General features: G+C 43.6%; 1 protein-coding gene across 1 annotated transcript in view; it reads right to left on the reverse strand.

Annotated features, from left to right (window-relative positions):
- The window catches only part of SMURF1 (SMAD specific E3 ubiquitin protein ligase 1), an 18,114-nt gene extending 564 nt beyond the window's left edge, over positions 1-17,550 (reverse strand). Inside the window, exons 1-18 of the mRNA XM_010142101.1 lie at positions 17,509-17,550; positions 15,841-15,979; positions 14,926-14,964; positions 14,183-14,291; positions 13,446-13,579; positions 13,248-13,313; positions 12,311-12,386; positions 11,709-11,947; positions 10,846-10,930; positions 8,455-8,601; positions 7,000-7,204; positions 6,614-6,717; positions 5,581-5,695; positions 4,427-4,605; positions 3,437-3,574; positions 2,945-3,065; positions 1,260-1,461; positions 344-419 (exon numbers count right to left, since the gene is read on the reverse strand). Coding sequence (XP_010140403.1) covers positions 344-419; positions 1,260-1,461; positions 2,945-3,065; positions 3,437-3,574; positions 4,427-4,605; positions 5,581-5,695; positions 6,614-6,717; positions 7,000-7,204; positions 8,455-8,601; positions 10,846-10,930; positions 11,709-11,947; positions 12,311-12,386; positions 13,248-13,313; positions 13,446-13,579; positions 14,183-14,291; positions 14,926-14,964; positions 15,841-15,979; positions 17,509-17,550 — 2,216 coding nt within the window. The remainder of the gene's footprint in view (positions 1-343; positions 420-1,259; positions 1,462-2,944; positions 3,066-3,436; positions 3,575-4,426; positions 4,606-5,580; positions 5,696-6,613; positions 6,718-6,999; positions 7,205-8,454; positions 8,602-10,845; positions 10,931-11,708; positions 11,948-12,310; positions 12,387-13,247; positions 13,314-13,445; positions 13,580-14,182; positions 14,292-14,925; positions 14,965-15,840; positions 15,980-17,508) is intronic.
- Positions 17,551-18,052: the final 502 nt, after the last annotated feature.

The raw sequence follows: 18,052 nt of genomic DNA on the forward strand, positions 1-18,052 counted from the left end.
CGCTCTTCCTATGGTTTACATCTGAAAAGCACCCTTTGAAATTCCGCCCGAGGACCCACTGCTGCCAGTCATTCCTCGGTGAAAGCTTTTGCCGAACACATAGAAATAACTTACAAACATCTCACGATCCAGAACAATCAACTCTGGGATGGAAAGCCCCACAGATAGATTAGAAGATAAATCCAGCTATAAGAAGAGATGTTGCTTATTCTGCTGGCTGCAGAGCACAGGTATTCCCAAGCCAGCAAAGCAGCCTCTGCATATCGCACAGTTAATCCCTACCCAGGACAAACATGATTCCCTTAAGCCAAGAGCAGTGACCTGCGGAATGTTTTCATCTTACCAAGTGTGGGCTTTTGGAAGGTTGTCTGTGTTTGCATCTATTAAATGGATGGTAAACAGTCTGGGTCCTGCAGCGCCTGTAGAACCTTACAGACAGACATTCTAGTTAATGCACTTCACCACCACATCATCCCTGCACACAGATTTTGCTACTTACACGAAAGGCGAGAGAGAAGATTACAGTTCCAGCTGCAAACATAACCATGTCATAGGCTAAATCTGCAGATCAGATTTGTGGCTGATGAAGGGATGGGCAGAAGCGATCGGGCTCTTCATCACTATTAATTTGCAATGAGTATTTTGGAAAGCTGGGAAAGCCTTTGCTAAGTTTTACATTAACGAAGTTGCACCTTCAAAACCAAAAATACTTAAGAGTAAGAAGGTTCTCCTCGCAAACTGGAACTATGTCTTTTTATTTTCAACATCTGTTTACTGTTGGCCAACAGATGGAATGTTATAAGAACTACGAGAGCTGAGGACACCGCCCCCTTTTCTGATGACAAAACCTGCGATTTTCAGGAACTTGTTTTAAAGTCGAATGGTTTGTTGCCAAACAGCGAGGGGAATAAAGTTTTCATGTGAAAAACTTGTCTGGTCAGCTCAAGGACCATGTGTGTGCTTCCACGCAACGATTTTAACATCAGCCCAGAGGTGTAGGAGACTGATAAGCTGACACTGACACCAGTCAAAGCGCTACACCGTGACGGATTTACTGGCTTCTCTCACTATCAGCAGCAGCTGAAGTGTTCTCCATCAGCAGAGCTGCTGACAAATGTAAAACTGCTCTTGGGACCTCAAGTTTGTAAGTGCTTGAGTTATCCAGCAATACCCTGATATTTTGCAAGTGGCTACTAAACACCACATGACTTTTATCTCTTTCTCCCACCACGGACTAACTCGGCCCCCACATCAGTCACCTTGTAAAGCCTTGAAACCTTGCAGTGGGACCCGTGTCGACCCCGTCACGAACTGCAGCAGCCTTGCCCGTCTTTCTTCATCAAACGTTTCCACCGCTTGCCAGAACCACTTCACAATGTTGCTGTCTGCCATGCAGTGTTTTAGACGTGTGTTTGACTTCCAGTCATTCAGGTCTATCTTATCCAGGCCTCCGATGATTAGCTGTTAAAGGATTAGAAAACGCTTTAACATTCAGAGACATTCCAGGTTCGCAGCTATAAAAACACATCCAAGCGTTTCACAGAGCCTCGAGTTCTTTACGCGCTTGAGCCACCTTTTTGGTGCAAGGCAACGCTCCAAAACAGTTTAGAACAGGCAGTAAAGCTCTCCAGTTTAACTGCGATGAAACTGAGGCCAAGGAATACACTTAACCGGAACTAGAATTTTTAAGGAAACTAGTCAGAAGCCCATTCAAGCCCTGCCTTGTTAAATCTGTGCTACCTGACAAGCACAGCATAGCATTACGAGGGCCCAGCGCAGCCTCTGAAGAGGACATGTTGTCTGCTCTGCTCCACAGCACCCCTGTCCCGACACAGGCTTGTCCTAGAGGTGCCAATACCCACTACGACAGGGTCCTGCTCCATTTACGGTAACATCCTAGCTGGGTTTTCTTCCACAACAAACTACAGCATCTCCAAATCTTTTTTCTGCTGTTGTCTGTGAGAGGGTCTGACGGGGACCAGACATATTGTGTTATTTTATCTCTTATCCAGATGGCACCAGGTTGCAAAATCCTGTAAAAGGAAGTCACTGCTGGCCACGAGTCTAACCACCTCCCCTGGCAAGGACAAATAAACAGCTCAGAGAAAACTTCACCCCTCAAAACAAAATGTGCTCCATATTCTACACATTTCCTATAATATTTCATCTTGAGCATCACATTTCTGAAAGCTACCATTTAGCAGCTGCCTTTTCGTGCCACCAACACAGCACCCGTTTATGCTCATTTACATTAGGACAGTCGTGCCTGTTCTGACGCAGTTGGTATTGAAACGTTCAATGGGTTTTTAATCTGCCTTTTCAAGCAGCTAACAAATGGAATGCACTAACTTCATGGGATTAATCAGGATGCAAGAAAAAACAGCACAAAGCCAATGCTTCCCATACCACAAATGCTGCATATTCTAGAGGTTGCCTTATTATTTTAAAAAGGCAAAAACTGAGGTAAAAACTGCTGTAACAGGAATTATTTTAAAAGGTGGCATTCCACACCTCAGCAATAAATGAGAAGACAAAGTAATTCCTTTTCTATATGCTTTACATTTCTCTTTTCAGTCCCATGGCCTACGTGCACCGGGAAGGAGCTGTGTATGAAAACAGTGAAGAAAACAAGTCCTGGGGTAGACAACATGCGAGGGCTTGCCAGCAGACCCTTCCTCCCGGCTCAGCCCACCTGCTTTGGGCATCAGTCCTCGCTTAGCATGATGTATTTGTCTTTCCCTGAGTAGCCCTCTCAATCATGTTAACCCAAAGAATGTCTACAATAAACCTAAATGGGTTTGGTTAAACAAATCCCCAGCTTCTGGTACGTAAACCGGAGTAAGATTTGTGGGTTTGGCTTTGGTTTGTTTTGTTTTTAAAAACCAGTGTTTGATTATGATCAAACAAATTACAAAACAATAAGCCATGTGGATAAAATACATACCTCGAGTTCCTTCTGGTCAAAAGGCTTAAGGAGATGTTGAGGAATAAGCTCATTAAAGCCTTTCTGCAGAGCCAGGAACTGTGCCTCTATTCCTCTCATAAACCGCCAGTTTACATACAACCTGGGGGGGACAGAAAGTCGGGGATGAGCAGCTGGATGGGACTGGGCTTTTCACAGCAGAGCTGGAAAACGCTCGTTTTGCAGAGGAACTTCTGTGAACACACACACACACACATTTTGAAAGAAGTGCTTCTCAGTTCCTTTTTCCATTAACAATTAATTACTACACCATCCACAGAAAAAAATTTGCAATTCACAGTTTCATCTTCCCAGGTCTTACAATAGTGTGCTGGGTGAAAACGCTCACGTCATTTATGACCTGGGCATCTCCCTGCCAAATGCTTCTTCCGTTAATTTCACCACATTTAAAAATTATCTGTTTACTACCTTCTTTCCACTACATTTGCAGGATCTAGTTTTGTTCTGCAGTACCTGACGTATTCTTTCTTGTTCTCTTCTGTCACTGGAATATTCCTGCCATTCGGTTTGAGTTCGTGCTGTAAAATCCGCCCAAAAGCGTTGTGTTCCACACAAAAGGTATGGTCCAGAACGGGGGTGATATCGTTCTCTCTGGCAATGCAAAGACAGACAGTGAACCTTGTATTTTTGATATTCTTGTAACTCTGTGATGATGATGACAGTTTGCTATATGAACCCGTTAGTCTTCAGGATAATCCTGGTAACCAGCCATCTGCATTTCACTCCACGAGAGGGGTATTGCTACAGTCACCAGTTTCTGTGTGGCTTTTTGCATGTTGAAGAGCCTGGTCAGATATGGGTCATCCATCTAACTCTAGAGGTACGCAGGATAATAAATAAAATTCTATATCCACAAACCCACCCACATATATATACACACGAGCAATCATCTGATCTGCTGTCATGTATCAGTGTGAGGCACAGAGGAGATCACATGCAGGGAACTTCAACAGCATCAGCAACTCTAAATACAAAATTCAAACCACCATTTAAGAAAAGAAATTGAGGTAATGCAAAACAGTGCTGAGAAGTCCCAAAGCTACACTGAGTGCTGAATTTTGTTCTCAACTGTAAGCGTATAGAAGCCCAAGTTACTTTCCATTTTAGTCACAGTTTGGTTTCTTTTGAACAAGGCTGTACTCCCCCTCAGAACCCTGTCCTGAGTCTGGATTTTGATGCTGTGATATTCCACCATAACCACACAGTGTTTAATGATTTGGGATCTGCTTTGCTGTGAGGAGAGTAACACCGAGTCTGCCATGAGAACTCTTCCTCAAATACCTAGAGCTTTTTGACAGCGAAACAGCAGTTCAGGAATTTTGTACAGATCTCCACCATTACCAGGTTTTTGCAAACCTCTTCCGTGAAGAATTATCTCACTATTGCCAACATACTCCAACCCACCTTTCCTACAGCGAGACAACTGATAAATACAGTACTTACAAGATCCAGACTAAACTTTTATGTAACTCTGGGTCCACAGATTCCAGATCGGAGAGCTGAATGGGCTTCCCCAGCAGCTGCTTGTAAAAGGGAACCGTGAACCCCCCGTTGATATAGTGTCCATGGAACACAGCCAAACCCATTATCCGACCAACAAAATGGAAATAAGACAAATGGTCCTGCAGGGAGAGAGGGGAGAAAATCAGGCCACGGGAAGACACTGACATCTTGTGGTTCTGTCTCTGTCATCAGTGTGTGTTCGCTGCAAGCTACCCACAACGCTCGGGGCAAGAGGAGCCACCATTTGTCCTCACAAACCAAGAACAGAAGCTTTTAATGATTAAATGCCTTAAACAAGTCTCTGTGTGTTACTCGACTAATGAACTGGCTACAAGTCCTCTAGGCCTCTCAAAGGGCAAAACTCGGACAAAGCAAATCCCCACGAACCCCCGGAATCCAAGAAGATATGACGATCCCTAACAAATGACATTATTCTTTGTTTAACCATTGAAATCTTTTTGCTCTTGAGGAAGTGAACCATGGGCTTGCTTCCTTTGTGTCTTTCATGTTGCTTATAAACCGATTTTTGAAAACTGAGGTGTAAGTCCTATGGGCTGAGGTTCTCCTCATCTACCTCCCCCACCTCACAGAGCACATGTCAGGAAATGTGGCGTCAGGAAAATTTCCCCTGCACTAATACAGAACTGCTGCTCTTTTTAGGGTCTGCATCCATGCAAATCCTCCAGTAAGGAGACGAACCAAGCAGAGCAGCTTACTGAGCAAGGGCAAGCAGGGCAGCCAAGTCCCTGCAGCCCTGGGGTGAGGCTGCTTCGAGTGCGATGCTGTTCACACCACCGCCTGCCTTCACCGTGAGGATGAACTTCCCCTACGTGTATCCCCTCAGAATCACCCTGCCTCCCATCCCAGGAGTCTCAAAGAAATCAGATGGTTATGGAAGGATACTTCCTCTGTCATGTTTTTAATTCCTGAATAAATCCCCCCTGCTTCATACTGTATCAATATATGACTGATTAGCACATTCTCGTTCTGCTTCACCCTTCAGTTTACCCTCCCACCACGGAAGAACAGCTGTAACAGGGGACTGCAGGGCACATCTGTTCGGGCAGGTATGTCACGCAGCAGTTAATACTTACAGGATTGATAGAAGAGTCTGGATTGATTTGCAGCATGTAAATATTATCTGTGGAGTACTGGAAGAGTCCATAATAGGGATTCAGCATCTCATGGCACAGTAAATACAACCATTCTCTGCCCCAAAAGAAAAAAAAAAAGTATTTTAAAAGGGTGCAAGTTCCACTTGAGTTTAAGGCAACACAATTATAGTGAACCATCAGTTACGAAACACTTATTTCAAAGACAGTTCACCTTGTACTGTCCTCCAGAAAGGTAATGCTTAAGAATTTCTCAGTGGATTTACCCAATGCACATGAGCCACCAAAATCAGCTCCAGAACTTCAGATCTAATGTGACCCCCCAGGGAATTATTGTTATTTTTAAGAGGGAGGCAAGTGCTCTCTGAAGTTTTAGCCTTTGTTTAGGATTAGTTTATCCCCACTGCTGCTCCAGCAGGTCAGAGGACTCTCCTGAATATGGCCAAGACCTAAAAAGAGGAACCCCTATCACCTTGCAAACCATCTGCTGGAAGTCAGGCAGCTGTATTTAACAAAACCTTCACAGTGATCTGGATTTTACTTCGGAGTCTATAAGCTTCTTGAAAGATCTCATGATTTGAGCTGATCACACTTCCACTTATGAAACTGGAACCTGTTGCTGGGCTCAGCACTTTCTCCAGTAACATCCTAAACAAGCCTTCTGCACTCACTGGGTAGCAGTGATGAAAACAGAGCACCTATGGAGACGAGGGGAAACAGGAACACCTCGATCTGGCCTGAATTCCAGTAATGCTCCCAAATGCAAGGCATACTAAATCATTTTGTGTGAGCCTTTGACAGTAGGAGGGGTGTGGAACAACTGTTAGATCACTTGCTTCCACTTTCCAATCTACCGTGAGATGAAGAGTGAAGCTACAGCCACGGTGTACGAACTAGATCACAAATAACTTACCTGTACCAGTAACAGTAATTTGGAAGGGAATGAGAGCAGCCACAAGTCACTTTAGGGACAATTTTATAGTTAAGAAGTGTCAGACAAACCCCCAAATCTCACCTTGCTACTCCTCCGTAATCCAGGCCTTCCTCGCCTCGGAATTTCACCATAAGCCTCTTCTTCAAGTCCTTTGGCCTCATCTTCATTATCTGACGGTAGGATTCCTACGTGTGTATTTTTACAATTAGATATTTTATTTCCTTCCCGTATGTCTGCTAAGACGTGGTACTGTAATACAGAGTCACTCAAGCACAGACATCATTGCTCCTACAGAAAACATTCCATTAAAGCGCTGATCGGAAGCAAATTCCAATGACAATTCTGTAACACTTGGTGCTTACTCGCTACCTCTCTCGCAAAGCAAACTTGTTATAACCGAAGATTCGTTTTACTCAACTCCTGAGTGACAAAACCTGCCATTAGTAATAAAAAGGTCAATCAAATACCTCAAATATTTCCTCTCTGGACACTTCAATGCGACAGTGGCCAGCCTGTGGTTGCTGAAGAGAGAGCTCATGCCTAAGAACTTTCAACTTCTGTACCAAGTCTCTTTCGTATCTCTGTGCAGGCAACTCCTCTCCATCTTCTAGTGATCCCTCATTTGGAGCTGGCAGAGGCTGCTGGCTGGGCTCTTTTAGCTGGCATTGATGGCTTGGAAAGAAAAGGAAAAAGTTTCTTTTAGAAGCATAAACATAAGGAATATGTACAACAATGGTGGGAGAACTGATTAAGCTTCTCTAAGAGGAGCCTGGAGTGAACCGTGTGTTCAGCTGGGTAATTCTGTAGCAGCATTCCCCTGTGTTCAGGGCATAAGGAACACAGGTATTTACAGGGAAGAGCGCCAGCATTTTTCAGCTCAGTTTTTACATGGCAATACGCTGGGGAAGGCTGTGGAGCACGATCACTGAATGCTGACTGAGCGGTAATTAAACAGTTTGTGTGGTATTTTTCCCATATGGAGACAACTTTCAAGAGTACAACACAAAGAAGGACCTTTATTGGAACAAGCAACAGCTTTATAAATGGAACCATCTAACAACCACAATGAATTTTGTTCCAGCTCCACGCAAAGCCAGGCTGGGGATTCTTGACACAGTAAAAGACTGCGTCTATGGTTATTAAAAGACGTACTTCTCCCAAATAGTTGCAGCCTTACACATTCGACTATCATCCATCAGTGCTTTATTTGGGTTGTGGAGCAGTTATTTTTTTAGATACAGAGACTCCCCAGCTGGCTTCAAGCACAGACAACTCAGATCCAGGAACAAGTCTGGTCTTGGGCATAACAAGGCTGCTTCCAGGGTCAGTTCTGTAACTGTTCAGCTGCCTTTGCACGATGCAGACCTTGAGCTTATTAAATCCTGCTAAACCCAGACTGGCTGTGCACAGCACCAGCCAACCAGACTCAGCTGGCTTTATATTCCTGTGGCCTGGAGCTCAAGGGAGCACAAAGCCAGTTCAGGTCTAGCACAGAACTAGAACTGCTAATCCAGGCAGGCATGAGCCGACCGCCGCGGAACTGCCTGGCAGACCCTCTCCCCTACACCCCAGCATTTCCAGGACAGCGTATTTGCTCCAGCACAGCTTGGGGCAATTTTGAGAAACCAGCCTAAAGAGATTAGTGTTGTGCCAAAATAAGCAAACCCTCCCTTAAACCTGAGGCCTGCAAAGCACAGTAAAAACATTTTTCAAGGGTATCTGCAAAATGCTTAGATAAAACCAGCACTGAGAACCAGTGCTCAGACCCTGGCTAGAGCATTGCTTGCATCTGTTCCCCAACATCATGATCATACAGTTTTTCAGCCCCTCCTGATTCCCACACTGCAGTTAAAATTGGACAAAAAAGAGAAGGTTTAAGAACCCAAACTTGACGTGAATTATCTAGCAGGCTAGGTTCTTACTTCATGATGTGATGTAGTCGTGGATCTGTGAATTGTGTGGTTCTATTGTTATGATCTACAAAATATATTCTTCCTGAAACTGTACTTCTAACTTCCCAGCCTGGAGGCAAAGGTCCGAGTTCATCACAATTCACACTGTTAAGGTCTCTAAGGAGAAAAGCAAACAAAATATTAAGGCACTTGGGAAATGAAGATGAAACCAATTTACACTCAGGGGAGAGGGGGGAGTAAATTTGGAGCCCAGTGATTCTAGGCGGTGGAAGTCTTAGCAAGGCCAGAATAGCTGTTTTAATGCTGTCTTTTGAGAGTCCTCAATCTAAGCCATGCAACTCCCTACGTATGCACAGGACACAGATAGAAAGGTTAATCAGCAAAACACCTTCTGGCTTTGAAGGGCTTTGAAAAGCCAGACAGCTTAAAAGTAACTTCAATGTGCAACATCATCATATAGGTGATGACAGGGCTGTAAAAGGAGGAAGAGACATTTTTTTCACAGCAAAAATTTCACAGAAAAATTCCTGTTAACACCACGAGTGTTTCACTCCAGAAAATCAAACACTAACCAAAAGCCTCTGCGCCAACCACTGTCTCCAAATGCTTTGTAAGTTAAGAGGCTATGGCAGCCAAACACGGAGATCACCTAAAATGCCCCCCAAAAGCCCCTCGTTAATTAGACAAGGTTAGATTCCTAACTCTTCGACTGATATATCATTCAGAGTAAGGCTTTACCAACACCCTCACCCCCTTCATCCTACATAAACGTCGGGGACCATTCTCAGTGCTGCCAAAGGTAGTCATGCACTTTCAGGTGGTGGCTGAATTCGGTGCGGAGGATGTATTTACACTTAGAAAACTGAAAACACTTAAGGTCCAGCCACCTAATACCGGAAACCACTAAGAGGGGCAAGAAAAGGAAGGAGGGAAGCCTGGAGATTATTTTTAGATAGAAAAGCTATTGTTAAGTAAAGTATTCTCTGGACAGCTGGTGTGGATTCCTCTATTACCCAGGGTTGAAGTCACCACTCTATGTATTTCCTTACCTAAATCTAACCACACAACACAGCCGAGGAAACTGAGAGGCTTTAGAAAGGTGGAAACACTTGGTAGACCAAAGGCTTCCTTAGTGTCACCGTGAGTATAAGCCGGCAGGGGATACCCAGGCAGACAGACAAGCCTTTGTTAGGCTCCTTACAGAAGATTATGGTTGCAACCATTTGTTTCAATCATCTGTGCATCTGAAAGTACCGCAGAGATCCGATTACAGCAAGTTTTAACCTACATCTGTGCAAAATGCCAAGGTTTGGCTTTTGCACTGAGAGCTGGCGGTAAAAAAGCCACCTGTAACTACAACAAGAGTGACCTGTGACTCACAAGACACTGCTGTGTTCACTTACATTGCCGGTCCTGAAAACCTGGCTCTAAGATTTGTTGAGAGAAGCTGCAAGGCTTTTCACAAGGCCAATCAGCATCCCTTGAGAAGGGACAAGGCTTTGGGCACACAAGCCTGACACGAGTGACATGAAGATGAGCACTGTCACTTCTTCCAGTGACACAGCTAATCTAACATCAGCTATTTTCTCTCTCTCACCCTTATTTTTCATATCCTCCCATATACTGTGCTTTTATCACTTTTGTCTACACTACCCGCTATCATTTTTCTAATATCCTGTATCACGTTCATGTATTATCCAGCCAGCGCAGCAGCTGAAGGAGCTACAAACTGCCGTGTCCCGCTCTTGACTGCGGTGTGCGGGTGGTCCAGCCCAGATTCAGAGCTCCTCAAGGAAGAGCGCCAGACCTTTAGTCACAAAGACCCGGATTAACCGCAGGTTAAGGTTTAAAGAGGCTTTACTAAATTAATCGTATGGAGGATTCAAGTTTTCTAGCTGCAAATCATTGGTCTAAAGCACAAAAACCCAACAGCAGTCTGAGTTTAAAGACACAAGTAATCTCTGCTTCAGTTATACACCAGTGAGCACTATCAGAGCAAGAGTTACAAGCTCAGTACTCAAGGAACGATGGCTTTAAGAAGCAGACATTTTTCTCTTCAATTTGCAGTTTTCATACATTAAAGACAAATATGAAAGATTCAGAAATCTGGAGCTTCACCAAAAAGTAAAGTCACATCGACATCTCAGGAAGAACTTGTCAAATGGGAAATCCTGAAGGACTATACATTTTTTTTCCCCTTTTGCTTTACGTGGTTCACAAGGAGATAATTCCTTCTCTCCAAACGAGCAATCCTTAATGTTTGGTGAAAAGGTAACTCGAAAGATCCAAAATTATTCCTCTTTAAACTGAGACAGGACATTTCATAGATTTTTGCTCTTCAAAGATTCAGCTGGCTGCCACAGACACCCCCAACCCCCCTGCCTCTCTAACTCTACGCACCTCGGTATCCGAGGGTCGTGCCACGTGCTGACTCCAGTCTGTGTGTGCAAAAAATACACCTGTCCCTGTACCGTTGTTCTTTGTTCTGTGGAAAGGGAAGAAAGATTATTCTTAATTACAATTCTGAAAAAAAAAAAAAAATCAGAATGAAGGGGTTGTTTAAAGCCATTACCATAATATCTTTCTGTCAGAGCTGGGGGAAAGCACTTGAGCCATCTGACTGTTTTGTCCTTAAACACCGCCTTCACAGATTTACTGCCTACCCAGAGCTCCTTCTGAAACCCACAAATCCAGGCACCAGCATGTTTTCGTTCGCATTTTTATTTTTAGATTTTGAGACAGCCCAAGCCCCCAAACTGGATTTCTTTACTCCTAGATTTGGTGTGCGCTTTTCCAAGATTTAAATTCTCCTTATCTCACCCTCCCTAATCTTCTGTACTACTGACTTCACTGTTGCTTTTCTATTTTCCTTATCTTTTCTCAAATGTGGGCTGAAACCTACACAACATGCCAAGGGGGAAGGAAAAAAATAGCCTTCCTGCTCTAGTTTAAAGAGCTCTTTACATTCCTTCTCCCTAGATACACAGCCAAGATTAGCAGTGAATTTTCTGTAACAGCATCATACCACAACCTCATGTTTAATTTACCGTCAACCCCTCAGTGTATCCTGGCGCAGCCAACTGCTAATTAGCCGAGCTCAAACTCCCATCTGCACTGCTCAGTTCCTTTTCCACAATACAAGCCATTAGATGTACGTGGATGCTGTGTGTTCTAACAGGTAAACCCCATCTATATAAAAATGGGAGAATTCTTCTCTGAAGCCTTCGGAAAAAACTTCTTTTATAGTTCTGGAAAACTCTCACCGTAGCCTTCTGGTAGCTCAGGGGACTGGTGACCGTGAGGTCTGTTCTGAGGTGTCTGTACATGACCTCTGACCTCAGGATTCCGAAGTCGCTGTGCCTGAAGCCTCTGATCTTGACTGGGGGACTCGACGAAGCGACAGTTGCCTCCTCCAGCAGCCCCCGTAGTGTCTGTATACGGTGCTGGTTCTTCCAAAAAATAGCTCAGCGGCCTTCCTGGTCCGGAGTCTTCATAAACCGTTCTGAAAATGGGGAAACTTCAAGAGTTTCCATCACAAGAGAAGTGAATGCAGAAATAACTGTTTCTCTCTCACCCCCCGTTACTTCAGGTACTGCAACTTTTAACCCAAGATATGCCACTTTCTTCCTGTCTTTAGACCCCAAATTCCTCATGGAAGTGCCAGAAAGGCTGGTAGCAAAAAATGTCAAGTCACACTCGGTTTAGCTTATTTTCTTCAACTAAGTATCCAGCTCTAACCTCACTACCTGCTACATATTGCCAGAGAGTGTACTAGCCACACTGGTATTTAATATTTCTGATGTTAATTACATGCTTTCCCCGTATAAGCCACTTTTCTAACGAAATGTAAAGAAAACAATCTTACCCTTCATTCTCCAAAAGCCCTCTACAGTCTACTACAGACCCTCCCGTGCCGATTCTGTCCCGTGTCTGTAAACTGACTGCAACAAAAGAAACAAACAAATTAATAATAAAAACTGTTCTCTGAAACACAACATCAAGCCAAATAACCCAGCATTTACACAGGACAAAATATTAAGGAAAGTTATACCCTACAGCTGAGAGGACACCGCTTACCGAACCTGCTCCTATAACCCTGAAGCGTTACTGATTTTTTTAAAAGGCAGAAGAGGAACCAGAGGCATCACCCCCTCAAAACTTAAGCTGAGCCTTGCTGAGTCTCTAAATATCAGACACGTCAGGTTCTACCTCTGTGTTTCTTGAGGGGCCAGTCAGGCGAACTGGAAATAAGTTACTCGCCACTAGGTGTCATCATTGGGGTGAGAATTTGGGGTTTGCCCAATATTTTTATCAAAGAAAAGCTTGGCTTGGGTGGGAGGCAGCAAGACCTGGTGAGATGGGGTAAATGAGCTGGAAAAGCAGCACCGCCTCACTGAAATTTGGAAATGGGTTTAACAAATTGAAGGTATTAAACCAGCAATTTGCAAAATTTCTTTCAACTCCTCCAGATCCTTTTTTCCACATGAGATTCTCTCTGCCTGTCACCTTGGTCCAGATGCAAGCGGTTTCACATGAACATTTACCTTTCCAGAGCCGCATTAGATACCCCGCGCCAGCTGCGCTCCCTCTTTTTAATATTGTTTCCCATTATCAGCTGAGAGGAAACAAAACTCCTACGTGGGAGTAGAATGAAAATTTTCAGGTTATGTAATTTAATCCCATTAAAGTCAGAAGAAACAACACAGAAGCAATACTGACTACGGGTTTCTTTTTTAATACAACATTTGTCCTTGTAACGTACTTCCCCAGGCAGACGAAAGTTCAGCTGAGAGCGTTCTTACCCACTATTTGGCCTCGTACAGCATCGGTATCTGTGGGGTTTAGTTTGCATAGATCCAAACGCTGGTCTGCAAAGGAGAACAGGAAAGATCAACAAAAGGCTGGGGTGGGGTGGGAGGGAATGCTATGGGAATGCTATTCACTGCTCAGACCCAAGGCACCGGAGGGTCTTGATTGCGGCGGGTAGGAATTGTTCTTACATCCAGTATCTTTTAGCCTGCTGATGGCATTGGAGAGGAGTCGGACACACCCCAGGAAGCCAGCTCCCTGTTTCTTGTGGATTTTTTTATGGTTCCATACACTGATGGTTATGGAATCGGTCTTCCCAACGTATCTAGAAAAATACATAGTAGAAGAGTAATTTTCAGGAAAATAATCTCTTTTTACTCCATAGAATTTATGCTTTACATGGTACAGATTCTGATACATTTTAGTGCATTGATCATGCTGCTTTACTACAGACACAGAAGTGCTTAAGCCTGAAATGGTGTTATTAATGAATTACTGCACTATGATTTCACACAGCATGTTAAATTGATATTGCTGCAGCATGCATTTAACTACAGGCAGCCTCATTAAGAGCTCTGCAACAAGCTGATTAATGTACCAAACTTTGAAAATTTATGTTGCTAATAATTTGGAGAAAACAAATCACTGCAACGAGGACAATCTCTTGTAAAAGCTGGACTGCACTGCTCCAGTAGCGCTTACTTGAAGCAGTTGTGTACTTGACACACAGATATTGCCAAATTCAGACACCTAAAAGCAGAGCACTGCTCCTTTAACAAGTAACTTCTTGTTGCAAACAATCAGTCCTCCTCAGCAAAGGGGACTCCTCTTGCCAATGCGAAAAGAAGCTGCAGTGCCAACCCTCTCATTCCCTTTACTAGAGAAATCCTTGGAATTCTTTGTGCTTTTGACCTTACAAACAACTCACAGATCGTAATGCTGGTTCCATTTGGGGTCCAACGTGTTCTTCACAGTGTCAGTGGAATGGCACTGACCTGACCCGTCAACAACTATTTTTGCAAACGGATCAGGAAGTCCTGTGGAAGGGAAAAGGTGTTATTAAATACAAGCGCTTTTTGTTTTGTTTCTTCCAAGATAATGCCGTCGTGAGCTTCTGCCTCCCCCCGCCCACAAGAAAAGTTGTCATTCTCCTAAAACTATTTTAGTAAACCCAAAATAGAGAACTGAGTTCCTTATTCGATAAGGTCCTTCTGTCATACAGATTAATATCTGCCAGAAGTTGTGAAAGATTTTAGAAAACAAAAAGGTGAAACGTGCTTAATTTACCAGGTGTCCCCCTGCACGATGCTAAGCAGGCATTTTTATTCAGTCCCTAACACAGCCCTGAGGCTGCAGCACCGGGGTACTTCACTCATACCCTTGGCACACTTTACAAATAGAGCTGTCTTCGAGATGGATGCTCTTGGTACCCCACACACAGAATTATAAGCAGCAACCTGCTCGTGGCCTCATCAGCCAGGCTTTCCACTAGAATCTGTGAGTCCTCGATCCTTCCAGCCCCAGAAATCTACGTACGATTTGGGGTAACGTGTGCTCGTGTAGTAATGGATGTTACTGCAAGAATGGCTCTGCAGAACGAACGGCATGCACAATCTGCAAATAAATGTGAACCATCCAGGGCAGAAAGTTAAACAATGCGGGTGTACTTACTGAAGAAATCCTTCTTTGCAAGATTCTTGGCACATAATACTGCAAAACAAAATATCAGATAAAGAAATCTTAAAACCATTTAAAAAATCCTTTCTGGCAATCCTAGCAGTTACAATAGCACCTGATAATTCATAGAAAACCTCCCCAGTATTAAATGTGAGCATTGTTTTCTTTAGATAAAGATTTCCATAAAGAGTAAAATTCCTTTGCTGCTTTTGTTCTATTGTTACAACACGCAGAAGATTTAATGAACAGCCCTTTGCGTTAAAACCTCTGAATTTTCTCAACTGCCTGCTCATGCAAATGCTAAACGAGGTTCTTGTTGTTGCTTTAGAACAAGGACTAAATGGTTTCTGAACCAAGAACAGTTCTGGGACTCCTGGAAGAGATCTCTTTGCTAAGTGCCATCAACTACAGCCCAGCCTCCTGCTCTCTGTGCACAAAAGGTATGTGACACGTGGTAAAACAAGCCAGGGGAGGTATGCCACACCACTGCTGAGCTGTCTGCAGATAGGAGAAGGTTCTGTGGCATGACAGGATCTCCCTCAGGAGAAAAATAAAAAAGCATCAAGATGTTTTCCTTTGAAAGGGCCACAAGTGACACATCATTTCCCTCTCTCCAATTTTACTACACAGCACAGGAGTTTAAGCAAAAATTCGATGAGGAAACCCACATCCATCTCCATGTCCACCAGGTCAGTTCCCAGCCACTAGTCTGATTTAGCTTCATCAATAAGGTCTACGAGCTCAGCAATCCGCATTGTTCAGCATCCAGTACATCCTTACAACAGGCTGCGAAAAACAACTACAGAGCCAAAGATGAGAATATTAGAGCTCCAACTTACCGAAAAGTAGAATCCAGAGAGGAAGATAACTAGAAAAGACTAACTATTTTTGAGGTAGGCTCTTTCCTACCCAGTTCTGATCTTTCAGCACGAGAACGAATGCTCACAAGATACTCCAGTGGCCATTTCTCCCAGTACAGACCATTTCTACTCATCATCTCTCTCTCACCTTGCTCCTGATTTACACTCAGACTCTCCAGAACTCTATCCTGGGGAAGGTGAAGATGCAGTAGTAAAAATATGGGAACAATTTTATCGTTTTTTTTTTTTTTTTTTTTTTTCCACTTACACTAGAAATTCCACCTCTTGACTCCAGAGTAACGTTCTCCACCTAACACAGCTAGCACAATAAAAACTGCCTCACCTCAGTGTCAGGCAAATAGACCACAGAAGCCCACTATTTAACCCAGATGTTCACAGAAAAAAAACCACACAAATCCTTAGAATTCCACCTCTTGACTCCAGAGTAACGTTCTCCACCTAACACAGCTAGCACAATAAAAACTGCCTCACCTCAGTGTCAGGCAAATAGACCACAGAAGCCCACTATTTAACCCAGATGTTCACAGAAAAAAAACCACACAAATCCTTCGTCCTAGTAACAATTAAAACAGCCACACCAGGAAACTATTTTTAGAGTGGATTAAAAATGACTTATTTCTTACGTTGGCAAACTGCATAATCAGAGAAAGCTTGCCTTGTGTTTTTTTTTTAAGGACTGACCAAACAAAAGAGAAGTCTGCAGGACTACAGCAGTTCAATCTGAAACAAAACAGCATCACAGAATCACCGTCCGCTCTTCTGTGGAAGCACCACAGAGCAACCTTCCCTTTCCTCTTCCTGTTGTGAGTGCTTTAGAGGAAAAAATACCAGAAAAACAGGGAATAAGTACAGGTGCAATCAGATGTTCTAGTATTACCCAAAAGGAATTTTCAAGTTCCTGAGAATGGTGGAGCTTTTTTTTTTTTTAAAATCAGTTAACTCATTTTACTTCCCCATCCCCAATTTTAAGAATCCATTATGGAGCTGGAGAAGTATGTCATCTGAAAGATCTGCATACAGTCAGATATATAATTATTATTTTCCTGTATTTGAGGTGTGTTTCTAGAGCTAACTAGCAGTGTAAGTTTCTAAAGCTATTATTGAACTATTTTTTCATTTAACACTTCTCCCTCTGCCACAGGCTTTCAGTCTGCAGCACATGAGCCCTGCTGCCAATTTTCCAGTTGCAGCCTGTGAAACCCTCAATTTTAGGTTGCAAAAATCATTACTCTTTCTTGTAAGAAAAATATTGGCACAACAGCTAATAGCTGAAATAAACCTTTATGAAGCAATCTCCTGAATCAGGCTGCCCGAGCTGGACCACTGGCTCTGTTCCACTGCTTGAATATTAAACCCAGCAGAGCAAAAAACATATTTTCAAGTGCTCTATCACTTAAAAGCTATAGATTTCTAAATTCCGGTAAAGAAACAGGTGACAGAGGTCAGCGACGGGAAGCTTGGCTGTGAAACCACGCCAGCGGCGGAGCAGACAGCCCCTCCCTGCTCGGTGAGGCTGGGGATATGCCAGATCTGCTGCTTAAATGCGCTGTCTGCAGTAGGACTTCAGCAGGGCTGCCGGCAGGATCTGAAGGCTGAAACCTGTGAACTCGGCTACATCTAGCCACAAAAGCTTAAAAAGTTATTAATTTTATCCTTGCATAAAATTATTATGTAGGAGAATGGGACGGATGCTTACCTGCAAAGCAAGGAACCGAGACGCGCTTTGCACAAGCCCCATCTTTTCTACTTTCCCCCGCAAAGGGATTTTTCATTTAGTTTTTCCTTCTTTCAAAGAAGGAGGTTTAGTGCTTACAGGAGCAATCTCCCTGCATTTGTTGCAACGTTACAGAACGTACTTATTCTCCTGACTTGGGCATTTACATTCTGCCGTCTCAGAGTCAACCGACTTGTTTGGGCTTGACACAGGATTTGTTTATACTCCGCTCTGCATTGCTGCTCAGCACTGAAGAACTACTCCTTTTAATGCAACAGATCCCAAACAATGTCTTTACAGCCAGATTATAATATTTATAAAGGGATGGGAATGTTTTTTTAAGTACCTGACATTATTGAGGTAATTTCAAAGGCCAAATTAGCTGGCTGGGTAAAGTACTGGTGTGAAAGTGCATTTGGCAGGAGGTGAAAAAAGGATGGGCCGCACACAAAGTCAGGATTCACCATGGGGATGTCTTCAACGCAGACGCAACCGGAGCGGTTCCTCTGGCAGCCCCTGGTTGCCC

The sequence above is a fragment of the Buceros rhinoceros genome, unplaced genomic scaffold (genome assembly GCF_000710305.1).
Source record: "Buceros rhinoceros silvestris isolate BGI_N320 unplaced genomic scaffold, ASM71030v1 scaffold27388, whole genome shotgun sequence".
NCBI classification, from domain to species: Eukaryota; Metazoa; Chordata; class Aves; order Bucerotiformes; family Bucerotidae; genus Buceros; species Buceros rhinoceros.